Genomic DNA, 14,727 nt, shown 5'->3' with positions numbered 1-14,727 from the left:
CCCATTTTACCATATAATCTTTAACTAACTCCGTTTCAGAATCCAATTCTATTAAAACATTATAAATTCTCTTTATATGGGCTTGAGTTTGATCTTTAATCTGTTTTACCAGATTCACGTCATCTAAAGTAATACCAACCTTCTGATCTAAACTCCACCTGACTAACAATTGATTATACTGAAGCATTTTTCTTGAACATGATTCTTTTAAGTGTTTTCATTGCAAAAATACTTTCCAAGATGTTTGAAAATAGAATTGCTTTTCTTAAATTGACATATAAGACATACATGCAGAACCCTGATTTTCTCCAGCATGTAGAGGAATGTAGACTCCAAGGATGGGTTGATTTAGTCTTCTAGCCCAATCAGACCAAACAATCAAAGTTGCCACGCCTCTGCAGGGTCTGACCATGCCCCAGTTTCGTTTGATCTCAGCCCTGAAGACACATGAGAATTTGGCTCCTAATTTAGATTCAGAAAGGTAGTTATTGCCATTCGTGGTTTCTCTATCCTTTTTTCCCTTCTTTGGGGGGGGGGGGATTGGTTCAGCTCTGAGCTCAATGCTGCACCATTTCTTCTCTTAATCAAGTCCCTTCTCCGTGAGTTTTTCAGAGGCAGACAGCTGATCGTAGATTGCTGCCTCCTCATTACAATCCACCTCCCCCACCCCCTCCCAGGAACTTCGCTGTGAATGCGAAGCTTTAAACTACTAATTTTCGGCTGAAAACTGAAATCACCTTCCTGGGTTCATTACCAATTCAAACAACCTGCGGGCGCCATTTTGAGCTTCTAGAAGGCTCGATCCTCACACTACTCAAGTACTTCCTTGTTACTGTTGATTGTCAGCTGTAAATTACCCAAAAAAACCCGCAGGTGAACTGTTTGACTAAAAGAGCTTATTACCAGATTACTTGCAGGAGAGGATCTTTTCTCTCAGCTTGTTTTATCTCTCATTAGATCATCCTGGCCGCCATTTTGGGCTCCGCCCGATTGCACACATTAAATTGACTGCTTTGTCCTAATTACAGTCTTCTCAGTCACAAAGTAACTTACTTATTTGGTGATTCTCCCTAAGTGGGGGGGGGGAATAGGAGTTCTAATTACATTCCATTAGATCTTCATTATTTCGTGCTTCAGCTGCTTAATAAGTACCATCTCAGGTTACCTACTGGACATAGGGAAAATATCTTGAGTCTCTCACTCCATTTTATCTGGTAATATTCCAGACTGTGTGACTTACCAGTACCTTTTAAATATCCAGTGGACGGCTGCTTGCCTTGCCTGTTTTCCGCTGTCTGCATAGTGGTCGGCACTTACTGTCCTAATCGTCACTAAGTGAGACATGAGGGTCAAAAAATAAAAATAAATAAAATAAAATAAAAAATAAATAAAAATAAATTAAAATAAAACAGAATTAAAATAAACAAGATATATATCTATATTCATATATAGACTTCTTTAATTGATATTTGATACCTTTTCGGCCAAATTGTCTCTATTACAGTGGACCTGAAAAATTGAACGGGGAGGACAGCCCCTGAGCGTAGCGCGGCTTATATCGCGTAGTGACTCCGTGCTTAACGGCGGGCCGGACCTCACAAACCCTTGTGCAGGCCTGTACCACCCAGGTGGGCCGTGGCCTTCCTTTCTCCTGCAGACCAAGGGTCGATCCAGGGATCTCCTGGTGAAAACCTGTCTTTTCTTCTACTGTAGTACAGGCCAGATCCAGGGATCTCCTGGTGAACACCTGTTGTTTATTTCCTATTGTTTATTTCAATATGGCGGATAACACCGTTTCACAGGCTTCCACCTCCAGTGGAAATATAAAACGCAAGCCATCCAGTCTGGGTACACCTGCAAAAGCCAAGGCCAAGGTCAAACGGACCTCTAAGGCCGATGACAAGCAAACAGATAGCAGACATAGGCGCTGGAGCGACAATTCTCCAAAGCCCAGGGGCAGACAGGAGAGACGCAGCTTATCCCCTCACCTCCCCTTGCATCCACATCAGTGGAGCATCGACCTTCCCCCTTTACACGGGCTTGGTCTCCCGAGCAGATCCTGGACCAGGGTTCTTTGCTGGGATATGAATGGGACCATCTGTCCCTCTTTGACCGAGAATTGAGATTACAGGTCCAAGATTCAATTCCAGCTGCTGAGCCAGGACCTTCCTCAGTGTCCTGTGGGTCTCAGGGGGAGGTTACTACAGTCGTCCCTCCCCCAATCCCGTCAGCATCTTTCATGCCGACGGCGGCGGGTCTTTGGGGCCCCGAACATCTTTCATTTACTGTCCAGCTCCAAGCCATGATCTCACAGGCGGTGGCTCAGGCAATGGCGGCTTCAGGGAGGGCCATTCCGGTCCAAGGACCGTCAACCCCCCCTACACCCACGGAAACTATGCATCCCAGGGAGTATGTGATCTCGGATCACGGTTCTCCACCTCAATCTGAAGGGAGCGAGATATCGGATTTTTCCGCTCAGATTCCGGAAGAAGGCATGTGGTCAGACGGGGAAGACATTCAGGCAGAGGCCACTCCTATGTAGGGGTGTTTAATCCAAATTCTTTCTATTCTCTTTTACAAAAGGCCTATGTCACCGGAAAAATTGAACCCGTGAAACCACAGACGACCGATCAGGATTCTGGACAGAGTTCTGACCCACTGTTTCTGGAACCGGTCAAGAAGAACCTACAGATACCTTGCCCCTCCATGTTTCTCAAATCCATTCAGGATCAGTGGGGATCTCCTGGAAGTTTCTCTGCTCTTGGGGGATTAGATCATAAGCTCTTAGATACGGTCCCTTCCCTCAACGATGTCCTCGAAGTTCCGAGTGTAGACGAGGCTCTTGCCCCCATACTGTCAGACCAAAATCCCAGGAGATATGTCGGAGGCCCTTAAGGCTGAGGACAAGAAGTCTGAGATTTCCCTCAAAAGGACCCATCAGGCATCGGCTTGGGCTATAAGAGCCTCAACATCTAACTCCTTTTTCGCCAGAATTGCATTAATCTGGCTCAGGGAATTACAGGCCAGATTATCCCCAGACGAAGTAAGGGTTCACCAGGATGTCACTAAACTAAGGGCCGCACTGGAATACATGGCGGATGTGTCTCTGCAGTCGGCCAAATATTCGTCTCGGGCCATAGCTTCCAACGTGGCCGCACGCCAGTTCTGGCTAAAAAATTGGAAGGCCGATACCAGGCACAAATGGAGAGTAGCTGTGGCACCATATCAAAAGGGTCGCCTTTTTGGAGAGGCTCTCACTCCTTACCTGACTGAAAACAAAGAAAAGTTGAAAGTACTAGCTCAAGTTGTCAAAAAAACGGGCAGATGTTTTTCTCCATAAAACCGGCGTCCGTCGTTGAAGTCTGGCTCAGACCGAACTACATGGAGCAGGTATCGGCCCTTTCAAGCAGGGCCGGACCGCTCATCGGACCGGTCCGGCTACAGAGACAAGCCAAAGCCACAATTCCAGGCTAAGCGGCCCTTTCACGGCAGAGGAGCTCGTCCTTTTCGAAAGTCAAAGTGACTTGAGGCGGATTCCTCCCATTGGCGGAAGACTGGCACTATATTTCCACAAATGGGAAAGTACCACCATGGACAATTGGGTTCTAACCACTATCAGAGATGGACTGTCTCTGGAGTTCCTCAAACTCCCCCCTTGGCACTTCATCTCCTGCCCCCTATCCAGAAATCCCATGAAACAAGGTCTCATGGAGGAGGCCATTTGTCATCTGTTAAGCATAGAGGCAATAGAGCGGGTACCCCCAGATCAATGGGGACTGGGTTTCTACTCCATCCTGTTTGTGGTACCAAAACCCTCAGGAAGATGGAGGGCGATCCTAGACCTCAAGGCTCTAAATCAGTACCTAATTTACCAAAAATTCAAGATGCAAACTCTTCATTCTATTCTGAGCAGTATTCGGCCGGGGGATTTTCTTACATCCATAGATCTGACAGAAGCTTACCTGCACATTCCCATACATCCAAATGACAGGCGTTTCCTCAGATTCAGGTATTCCAACCATCACTATCAGTACAGGGCCCTGCCATTCGGCCTATCGTCAGTTCCAAGGGTTTTCACCAAAATCCTGGCGGTTCTCGCCGCACAGCTCAGGTTAGTACCAGTTCGCGTTCAGTGCTACTTGGACGATATCCTAATCCAGTCGTCCTCGGCACTGAACGCCCGTTCAGACGTGGCACTGACGATCAAGACACTCCAGGATCATGGATTTATGATCAACTTCCCAAAGAGCCATCTGATCCCAACAAACCGTTTGCTCCACCTAGGCGCAATAATAGACACCAGCCAGTGCCAGAGTTTTCCTGTCTCAGGAGCGTCAGCTCAGCATACGTACGATGGTCACCAGGGTGCGCAAGGAGAAACGTGTAACCCTGCTCCTACTGTCACAGCTGTTAGGGAAACTGATCTCATGTATTGCCATAGTGCCTTGGGCCAGGCTTCATACGAGACAACTACAGTGGTTTCTACTCCCTTACCAGAAACGGGGTGTAGCATGTTTTCCACAGAGGGTGCGAGTCCCACCACAGACACTCACGTCCCTCATCTGGTGGTTGTCCCCAGCACTGTCCAAAGGATCCCTGTTCAGAGAACTGACTCGGGTAATCTTGACCACAGACGCAGTCTGTTTGGATGGGGGGCACATCTGCAATCCCAATTTGCCTAGGGATGGTGGTCTCAACGGGATCTCAAGAAAAATATCAATTGGTTAGAGCTCAGAGCCATACACCTAGCACTTCGCCATTTCCACAAGAAGTTGGCGGGCCGCCACGTGTTGGTTCTGACAGACAACGTGGCGGCAAAGGCCCATGTCAACAGGCAGGGCGGCACTCGATCACGGATTCTAATGTCCGAGGCCCAGTGTCTGGGGTCATGGGCGGAACAGAATCTGTTGTCCCTAAAGGCGGAACACATTTCAGGGGTGGAAAACGACCAGGCAGATTTTCTGAGTCAATCTACGATAGATCATTCAGAGTGGCGTCTACATCCCCGTCTCTTTCAGGAGATAACTCACCGTTTCAGTCGGCCCAAAGTCGACCTGTTTGCATCCCCGAAGAACACCCAGCTTCCCCGGTTTCTATCTCGGTACCCATCCCAGGGTTCGGAAGGAGCAGATGCCCTCCGCAGCCCTTGGCCGGCGGGCCTTCTATATGCATTTCCACCCCTTCCCTTGATCCCGGCTGTCATCAGGAAGCTGTTACAGGAACAGGCGGAGCTAATCCTTGTGGCCCCGTATTGGCCGAGGCGTCCATGGTTCGCGGATCTCGTGAACCTCGCCGTAGCCCCCCCTTGGCAAATCCCTCCAGAGAGGATAATTCTACCACAGGGGGCCATATGCCATCCGGACCCACAGTGGCTACAACTAGCCGTCTGGCATTTGAGCGCCAGTTCCTGATGTGCGGATCTTACTCTTCAAGGTGATAGCTATGATCCAAGCTTCCAGACGGCCGGCGACGAACCGAATCTATGATGCCACTTGGAAGAACTTCTGTGACTGGTGTACCTGTAAGGGTTTGTCTATCTTTTCTGTCACTATTCCAGTGATTCTTGAATACCTCATGGATGGAGTGGATAAAGACTTAGCGCCCAACACCTTGCGTAGACAGGTGGCCGCTCTTTCCATGGTGTTCACCTGTGCCAACGCCACTCCATTGTCCCATCATCCCAGGGTCCGATCCTTTATGAAAGGAGTCTCCAACACCAGACCTCCGGTAGTACACAGGTATCCATCTTGGGAACTACCTCGTGTTCTGCAGACACTCACTAGGTCTCCCTTTGAACCTATAAGGTCTTGTCCTCTTCACATTTTGTCCCACAAGGTGGCTTTCCTAGTAGCCATCACGTCAGCGAGACGCGTGTCAGAGCTGGCTGCTCTTTCAGTTAGGGAAGACCTGTGTACCTTCTATCAGGACAGAGTGGTGCTGAGGTTAGATCCCTCATTCATTCCCAAGGTGAATACCCTGTTTCACCGAGCTCAGGACATTGTACTACCAAACTTTTGTCCCAATCCTTCTCACACACTAGAAAAGCAGTGGCATTACCTAGATGTACGTAGGGCATTACGTCATTACATTAAGAGGACAGCTTCCTTTCGCAAATTGGAGGCATTGTTTGTCTCTTTCCACTCAACTTCCAAGGGACAGAAGGTTTCCTCCTCTACTATAGCCAGGTGGATCGCTCAATCTTACCAGGCTTACTCTTTACCTGTCCCAAGCCACCTAACAGCGCACTCTACTCGTAGCGCTTCCACATCGGCGGCGTGGCAGACTCAGGCGTCCATAGAGGACATCTGTAAGGCGGCTACGTGGTCGTCCCCTTCACCATTCATTCACCACTACAAACTCGACAAGTTTGCTTCTGCGGAGGCTGCTTTTGGCCGTCGGGTTTTACAACAAGTGGTCCATTTCAGCACCGACACTTAACCAACCTGCTTCCCACCCGAGGGATCATAGGGGCTTTGCTATGTCCCATCCTTGGAGTCTACATTCCTCTACATGCTGGAGAAGGGGTGTTGTCTTACCTGAACGCCTTTTCTCAGCATGAGGAATGTAGACTCCACCCCCTCCCTGATTATTACTAGCAGCTAGGTTAGTGTCAGCAGTTCGGAGCCATCTCGTCACACAATCATTCGCTTCGCCCTTTCGAAACTGGGGCATGGTCAGACCCTGCAGAGGCGTGGCAACTTTGATTGTTTGGTCTGATTGGGCTAGAAGACTAAATCAACCCATCCTTGGAGTCTACATTCCTCATGCTGAGAAAAGGCGTTCAGGTAGGACAACGCCCCTTCTCTTACCGGATGTAATCATTTGGGATTCTTGCCCTGCTTTCATATTTTAATACTTATTTTTTTGCTTTTATTAGTGTCGTTTTAACAGCAGTAAATTGTCTTGACTATTGTGGTTGGAATGAAAGGCAAGGTCCACCCTTCAAAAAGCTGTGGCTGGATTTAGCCGAAAGCATGTGAATAATTACCCTGAGCTTAAAAGCTTTTAAAGCCTTTTTATACCATTTGGATACATGAGGATTACATTATATTATTCTTTTTTTATCTTTTATTTTGTCAAAGATAATTTTTAAAAGTCGTTTTTAAAAGTTACATTACGTCTCTGTTCTCAGAATTCCCCAGCCAGCACGGTTGACTGGAGAATTCTGGGAGTTGAAGTTCACACATCTTAAAGTTGTCACTTTTGAAAAAAGACTATATTAGTTGAAATAGGTATGCTCATATGCTGCTTTTAAGAACTAATCAGGTGACAGTGTAGCTTTTTAAGAAATGATATAAGAATCAGATAATGATAATAGTAGAGGTTGATAAAAATCACCAAATTAGCCAAAATTTCTAACTACAGGAAGTCCTCATTTAGGGATCTTTCATGGCTATAGCAGTGATGAAAAAGAAAGGAACTTTACGACCAGTCCTTGCATTTGCGACTTTCATAGGTCTGTAATTCAAAGAAAGCTGAAATAAGATCATAAGCAAATTCCTGGTTTCAGTTAACAATCACTTCACTTTATGACTGAGTTGCTGATCCTAGTTGTCATCACTAAATGAGGATTACCCGTAACTTGAAGCATCCATTCTGCTAGTATGAGAAAAAGTATAAAAGGTTGCAATGCACATTAGACTTCTTGGTTAGACTGATAACATGCTAGCGTATTTACTACAGGCAGCAACCTTAATTGGGACTGGCAACTTTGTTGCTAAGCATTGTGTATATTAAGTGAAACATCAGACTTACAATGTTGGTTCTGCTGCAGTTGTTAAGTGAATCACCTGTGGTTGTTAAGTGACATACCACATGACCATGACTTGCAATTTTACTGCCAGCTTCTCCATTGACTTTGCTTATTGGAAGCCAGCTGTGAATTTCACAAATGTGCTACGTCATAAATATGTGCCAGTTGTGAATACTGAAGTTCACCAATATTGGATAGCTGTAATTCTGTTGGAATTAAATCCCTTGCCCCCAAGCAGCCTTTATTTTTAAGATGAAAATGTTAAGAGATTCAGGAACAAATGTTTTTCAAAGCAAATATCCTATGTTGACAGCATTACTTAATTTCGTTGTGAGTTACACAATGACAATAAAGATACTCTATTATCACTAAATAAAGCACCAAAATATTTAACCCATTGTTTGGGAGCAGCAGATCCACAGAGGAATCTTTATTGAAAGCAGATAAAATAAAGTGCCAGAATACAAAGAATATGTTTTCTTCTTTTATCATTTGGACAGTTAATTCTTAATTTTCTTTCTGAGCCTTTGCCCTTTTCTTAGAATTTCTAGAATTTTATAATTCCACACACCGCCTCCAGAACAGTCCCTTGAGAACTTCTGGAACATGAGGCTTTGTTTACTTCATAGCTTTGAATAAGTACCCCATCCTTCCCCTCCCCAGACCATGGCACACCCTATGTCAAACCAGGCTCTGTGCTATGCATTGGGCATGATGCTGTCTGCTATTTGGGTTCAGCAATATCCTTCTAAAGTTAATAATATTCCATATGTTCTCAGAATTGTTTCTGCAACATTCTATAGCACTTCACTTTGAAGCTAGTAAAAAGATAAGATAACCTTTATTGTCATTTTTTACTGTGGGCACACCAGCACACATTAAAATGAAATTCTCAAAAAAAACCCCAAACAAACAGAAATAATTGAGAAATAGAAAATAGAAATAATTAACAAATAGATTTCTAAATGTCCAATAAGGACAGATACATGCACATAAGATTTTATCTGTGATTTGCCCACTAATCAAGCATATTTTGTTACAGTTTTCTAAGGCACATATTTTATTCTGGCCTGTCAGATTTTTGGCAAATAAAGAAAAATGTTTCTTTCTATCTTAAATCATCACATGTGCATGGACTTAAAATATATATATTTGTTATAAATGTGTTTAGCACCTCGAAATATGCAGAAAATACAATGCAATCCCCACTGTTAATTTAAAAGAGAGAACCATTGTCCCATTGAATTGGTTTATAGTTCTTCTCCGACTTAAATGGGATCTGAAAAAAAAACCTTGTTTGGTTGTAGCACTCAATGTATACGTGCCTTGTGTAGCTTGAGAGTTAAGTATCTTGAATTAAATGCACACATCCCAAAAAATCTTTCCAGGTGATAGAACTAGAAGATACACCTTTGAAATGTCCAATTACAACTAAGCTGGTTTTAGATGAAGATGAAGAAACCAAAGAACCAATAGTGCAAGTTCATCAAAACATGGTGACAAAACTTAAACCTCATCAAGTAGATGGTAAGCTGACACAATAATTTTTGTATTTAAAAATGCTAGATTTAGGAGATTTATGTTTTGAATCAATTGGGTTAAAGCCACATTGGAGTGTTCTGTGGGGTCCTTGGTACTCTCTGAGCTTGGTGGTTTTCTTGCAGACGTTTCATTACTAAACTAGGTAATACCATCAGAGAGGGATTGTGTTACCTCGTTTGGCAATGAAACGTCTGTCTTCTGTAATAGCTATTGCACTTCAGAGCCAAAAATAAGCGCTTAATTGTCCACTGTTAAATTTTAAAGGATCTTTTTAAAAACATTGCTTCTAGGTGTTCAGTTTATGTGGGATTGCTGTTGTGAATCTGTGAGAAAAACCAAGAAATCTTCAGGCTCTGGATGCATTCTGGCTCACTGTATGGGTCTGGGAAAGACTTTGCAGGTATGTTTGAGAATCTGTGGTTCGGACGGGCTTTGCTCCCTCCAGCTTCTTCCAGTAAAAGATACATGACCACGTCTTGTGAAAACTTGTGAAACTTTTCCAAGTTACCTAATGCATATTCCAATTGCTGTTATATATAATTCCTGGAGAGAAGAATGAATAGTTTAGGCACCTTTACTACACTTTCTTCAGGAATTCAGCTACTTCATCTGTAGGACTGGAATTCAGTTCTCAGAAGAACTCTGTGAGATAAGTTGAAAGAATGACACATCAGGTCGCTGAGTTGACTCTGGATGGGCTTGAATTTGAACATTTGACTCCATAGTGCTGGTCAGACCATCTGTCTATTATACTACAATGTAGCTTCAATTCAAAAAATTTTCAAAAGTTTTAAAACGCTGAAACCGCTGCTTTTCGGGAGGGGGGAGAAGCAAAAATCCCCTCCTCCTCCTCCCATTAGGCTTCCAGCTTAACTTTAATGGCAGGCAATTTTCTCAAAGGTCCACTTTGCAACAAAAACTGATATCATCTCACCCGGACCAGTTGCTTGTTTCCTGAAACAGCTGACTCCTGTCTCCGATGATCTGTTGAAGATGGCGGCAAACGCGAAGCTCTCTGCTTTTCTCTCGCTGATTCCAGAGGCTATTTTGAGTTTGGAGAGCCGGCAGCGGCTCCCTTTCCTCAAAGAGTTCACCTCTTGGTGGCCACCCCTCCAGGGTGGCATTCAGCCCTGCTCGGCCCGCCAGTGACAGAAATTCGGACCCTGGGCACGGAGAGTTCGTGTCCCAGGGTCTACAACCAAAGATGTCACCGGAAGAAAGAAAGCTAGAATCAAATGTAAATTGTTACAAGAATCTAAGGATAGAGGGGGCTTTGGACTTCCAGATTGGAGACTTTACTATCAAGCAGCTATTCTGCTTTGGCTTAAAGAATGGATTGTATTGAGAAATAAAAGATTGCTTTATTTAGAGGAACATGATCTTCAACTAGGTTGGCATGCTTTTATATGGTATGAGAAAACTAAAGCACATAAATATTTTCAAAATCATGCAGTAAGCAAACGTACTACTTTCAGAATGGGAGAAAATCAAACATAAAATATATATGAAAATACCTGAGTGGCTTTCAACAATGAAAGCATTTGCTTATCCAAACCTGATTAACTATGATAAACTGGTTAGTTATAAAGACATTTTGGACAAAGGGAAAACTTAAGGACAGGCAAACTCTTCAACAACAATGTATTGACTTGACATGGTGGTCCTATTTGCAAATTCAAACAAGACACGAAAAAGATATAAAATCAATAGGATTTTATAAAGAACAGACTCCATTAGATAAAATTTTGTTAAAAACAGATGAGAATTTGATTAAGAAACTCTATAAATTTCTTTTAAACTGGAAGATGGAAGAAGAACAAGTGAAAGAAACAATGATAGTATGGGCAAAGAATTTTGGATATTCTATAGATTTAGAAGATTGGCAAAAACTTTGGGATAAAAATATTAAGCTTACAAAAGCAGTACCATATAAAGAAAACGTATACAAGATGTTTTATAGATTTATTTATTTATTTATTTATGAGACTTATATACCGCTTTAAGTGCAAGCACTCTCTAAGCGGTGTACACCAGTAAGCAATGTATATATATATTTACATTGCCCCCAACAATCTGGGTCCTCATTTTACCTACCCCGGAAGGATGGAAGGCTGAGTCAACCTTGAGCCGGTGAGATTGGAACCGCTGACCTGCTGAACACAGTCAGCTAAAGTGGCCTGCAGTACTGCACTCTAACTGCTGCGCCACCTCGGCTCTTTAGATGGCATATGACACCAGTTCGTTTAGCGAAAATGTTCAAAATGTTTCGGATACTTGCTGAAAATGTAAACAACAGCCAGGCACTTATTACCATGCCTGGTGGATATGCCCTAATGCTAAGAAATATTGGTCTAAGATTCATAGATGGTTGGAAAAGATGATGAAAATACAGATAGAATTTAAACCGGAATTTTTTTTGTTAGGAATATTAAGACCTAATTATGGTAAAGAGAATGATTATTTGATATTGCATGTTTTAACAGCCACGAGGATAGTATTTGCCCAATTTTGGAAAAATGAGAATCTACCATCTGATCAGGCTATAATTAACTAAAATCTTAGAGTGTGCAGAAATGGATAGATTAACATTGGAAATGAAAGAAAAAGATGACTCAGTTTACTTTATAACTTGGGAAAATTTTTATCAATGGTTAGAGACACGTTAGAATTTGAAAAGGATTTAATATTTTAGAGTAGATGATTGATTTTTAACCGAGTTTTAATTAATAGGTTGATGACATTTTTATTTTTAGTGATTTAGTGATTCTTATCCGTTAATGTTGATAGACAGGATTTCTTGAGATTTTATTATTCGTGTTTATTCAAATAGATGAATTTATATGTTTAATAATTGTTGGTAATATGGCTATAACTAAGCTTATTTTAAAAATGCTTTATGATATTTACTCATTATTATGATCCGGACAGTAGCTTGTTCGTTAAAATACGTGATTGTACCTATTCTTATTTTATCCTAAATCCCCTATTCTCTTCTCCCCATCCCCTTTCCTTACCATACCCGTATTGTTCCTATTTTTTCCTTATGTATATAAACTCAATAAAATATTGTTAAAAATATATATTCTTTTTCTGTTTAAAAAATCATTCATGTTCTGTTTCCCATTTTTTGTTTATTTAAAAAAAAGGTTTTTTCCAGGTGTAGTTTTGTTCTAATGCTGATTTTCTTGCCTTTCTTTTGAAGGTAGTTAGTTTCCTTCACGCTATTTTGCTTTGCGACAAACTGGATTTCAGAACTGCTCTTGTTGTGTGTCCATTGAATACAGCCCTCAACTGGATGAATGAATTTGAAAAATGGCAAGAAGGCCTAGAAGATGATGAGAAACTTGAGGTATTTAATGTGTAATATGGATAGGTGGAGTGTATCTGCATTCAGGAATAGTAAATTGATGTTTAGAATTATGAACTTCTTGATTTTCAGTATGTGATCCACATTTATATGTTGAAAGCACATAACAAATGTTGACTTAAAAAAATAAAAATCATTTATTTCCTTGCTTTCCCAAGGTCTCTGAACTAGCAACAGTGAAACGCCCTCAAGAGAGGAGCTATATGTTGCAAAGGTGGCAGGATGAAGGAGGTGTCATGATCATTGGCTATGAAATGTATCGCAACCTTGCACAAGGGAGAAATGTGAAGAGCAGAAAACTGAAAGAAATATTTAACAAAGCATTGGTTGATCCTGGTAAGCCAGAACACTGCAGATAATTCCTTCTGTGACAAGTAAGCAAGTCATGTAGAGGAGAGGATGTTCTTGAGTAGATAGATATCACATTCTATATACAAAGCAATGTGTAGCAGAATGCAGGTTAAGGCATTATCACTCTTCAAACTGGAGAAAGTAACAGCAGTAACCAGAATGTAATCTTTCTGAAGGTATATGTCAGATAACTTGATTGGTGAATGGTAAAACTGGACATGCTTTGGAATACTGTTGGATTTCTCAAGACATGAGATCCAGATTTACATTTTTAAAAATCCAGATGATTAATTATGTAGTTAGTATATGCCGTCTCCAAAAAAAGCCACCCAAAAAGAAAGGAAAGAAAAGTAGTATTTGGTAGTTGCTGTAAGTCAAAAACTCTAGTTAATCATTTTAACAAAGTTCAGAAGAGAAATTCTGAAAGCCAGTCTGAAAACAACATATTTGGAGCTTCCAAACTATTGTGATTCCCTGTGTGGTCTAAAGATAAGATCCTCCAAATTTCTATTTTTATTTTTGATAAACATTAGGATGTTGGAAAGCATTGATACATCACAAGAGAAATAACAATCCAGTTAAATTGAATAAAGCTTGCAGAAAAAAGTTTGCATTCTCTGTTTTTGTAACATCTGGCTTAATGAAATAGCATGGCACTTGTACTGTCTTTTTATTTGTTTTATTTAAAAAACGTACATGGCCTCTTAACTCACACATCGATTGTAGGTGGCTCACAGCAGCCAGTAAAAACAACATAAAACACACCGTAGCCTTCCTATCAACCATCAGAACCATCTATACTACTGACCCCCGAATCAACCTCATTTTACTCAGTGTTTGGGGGAACAGTCAGTTTTCCAGAAGGCTAAAAAAGTAGGGCTTCTCTAGTTCTCAGTTGGGGGGAGGGGGCTATTCCAAAGGGCCAGAGTTGCTACTGAGAAAGCACACCTGAGGTCCCACTATTTGACAACATTCGATGGAACCTAGTGGGTTGGGCAGATAGCCTCTAGGAGAGGTGATCCCGCAGATACCTTGTGCCAGATAGTGCTTTAAAGATAGTTGGAAGCTAGTACAGGTCATGAAACAAAAATATAATACAAGTGAACTGCAAACTGCCCAGAACTGCACTCCCTGCTGCTTCCAAATGGTCTTCCAAGGTGGCTCCTCATAGAGCATGTTGCATAGTCTAATCAGGAAATGACTTAAGGTGTGAGTGACAGTAAGCAAGGGCTCCAGTCCAGAAATGGGCACAACTGATGCAAGATGGAATTTGTGCAAAGCCCCATCCCACCCCAGCCACATTTGCCATTTGTTCTTCCAGCAAGCGCTACAAGTCCAGGATAATGTCTCTCCTGACCTGGGAGGCAAAAACCCCCAACCATTCCATCCTGCTAGGGTTGAGTAGCAGCCAGTTCCTCCTTATCCGGGTCCTTAGAGTTTCCAGGCACTGGGTAAGCACTGGACAGGATCATCTGCCTGACATTGGAGAGAGATGTACAATTGAATATCATTAGTGTACTAGACTCCATGCCACTAAATGACTTGACCCAGCAGTTTCATGTAGATGTTAAATAGGAGAGGTGAGAGAGCCAAGTCTTGAGGCACCACCTTTTATAGATGATGCTCAGGACTTGAATCTCTCACCCCTCCTATTTAAGGGGCATACAACTGGATCTCTCATCCCAACCCTGATTGAGACTGGTCATAAAGGCAG

At 42.4% G+C, this 14,727-nt stretch overlaps 1 protein-coding gene across 1 annotated transcript in view; it reads left to right on the top strand.

Annotated features, from left to right (window-relative positions):
* ATRX (ATRX chromatin remodeler) overlaps positions 1 to 14,727 on the top strand; it is a 159,608-nt gene that overhangs the window by 101,467 nt on the left and 43,414 nt on the right. Inside the window, exons 16-19 of the mRNA XM_039348022.1 lie at positions 9,142 to 9,280; positions 9,586 to 9,695; positions 12,498 to 12,644; positions 12,821 to 12,998. Coding sequence (XP_039203956.1) covers positions 9,142 to 9,280; positions 9,586 to 9,695; positions 12,498 to 12,644; positions 12,821 to 12,998 — 574 coding nt within the window. The remainder of the gene's footprint in view (positions 1 to 9,141; positions 9,281 to 9,585; positions 9,696 to 12,497; positions 12,645 to 12,820; positions 12,999 to 14,727) is intronic.

Source organism: Crotalus tigris, unplaced genomic scaffold (genome assembly GCF_016545835.1).
Source record: "Crotalus tigris isolate CLP2741 ecotype Arizona unplaced genomic scaffold, ASM1654583v1 scf7180000018107.405212, whole genome shotgun sequence".
Lineage (NCBI taxonomy): Eukaryota > Metazoa > Chordata > Lepidosauria > Squamata > Viperidae > Crotalus > Crotalus tigris.
This window is presented reverse-complemented; position numbering and strand designations above follow the sequence as displayed.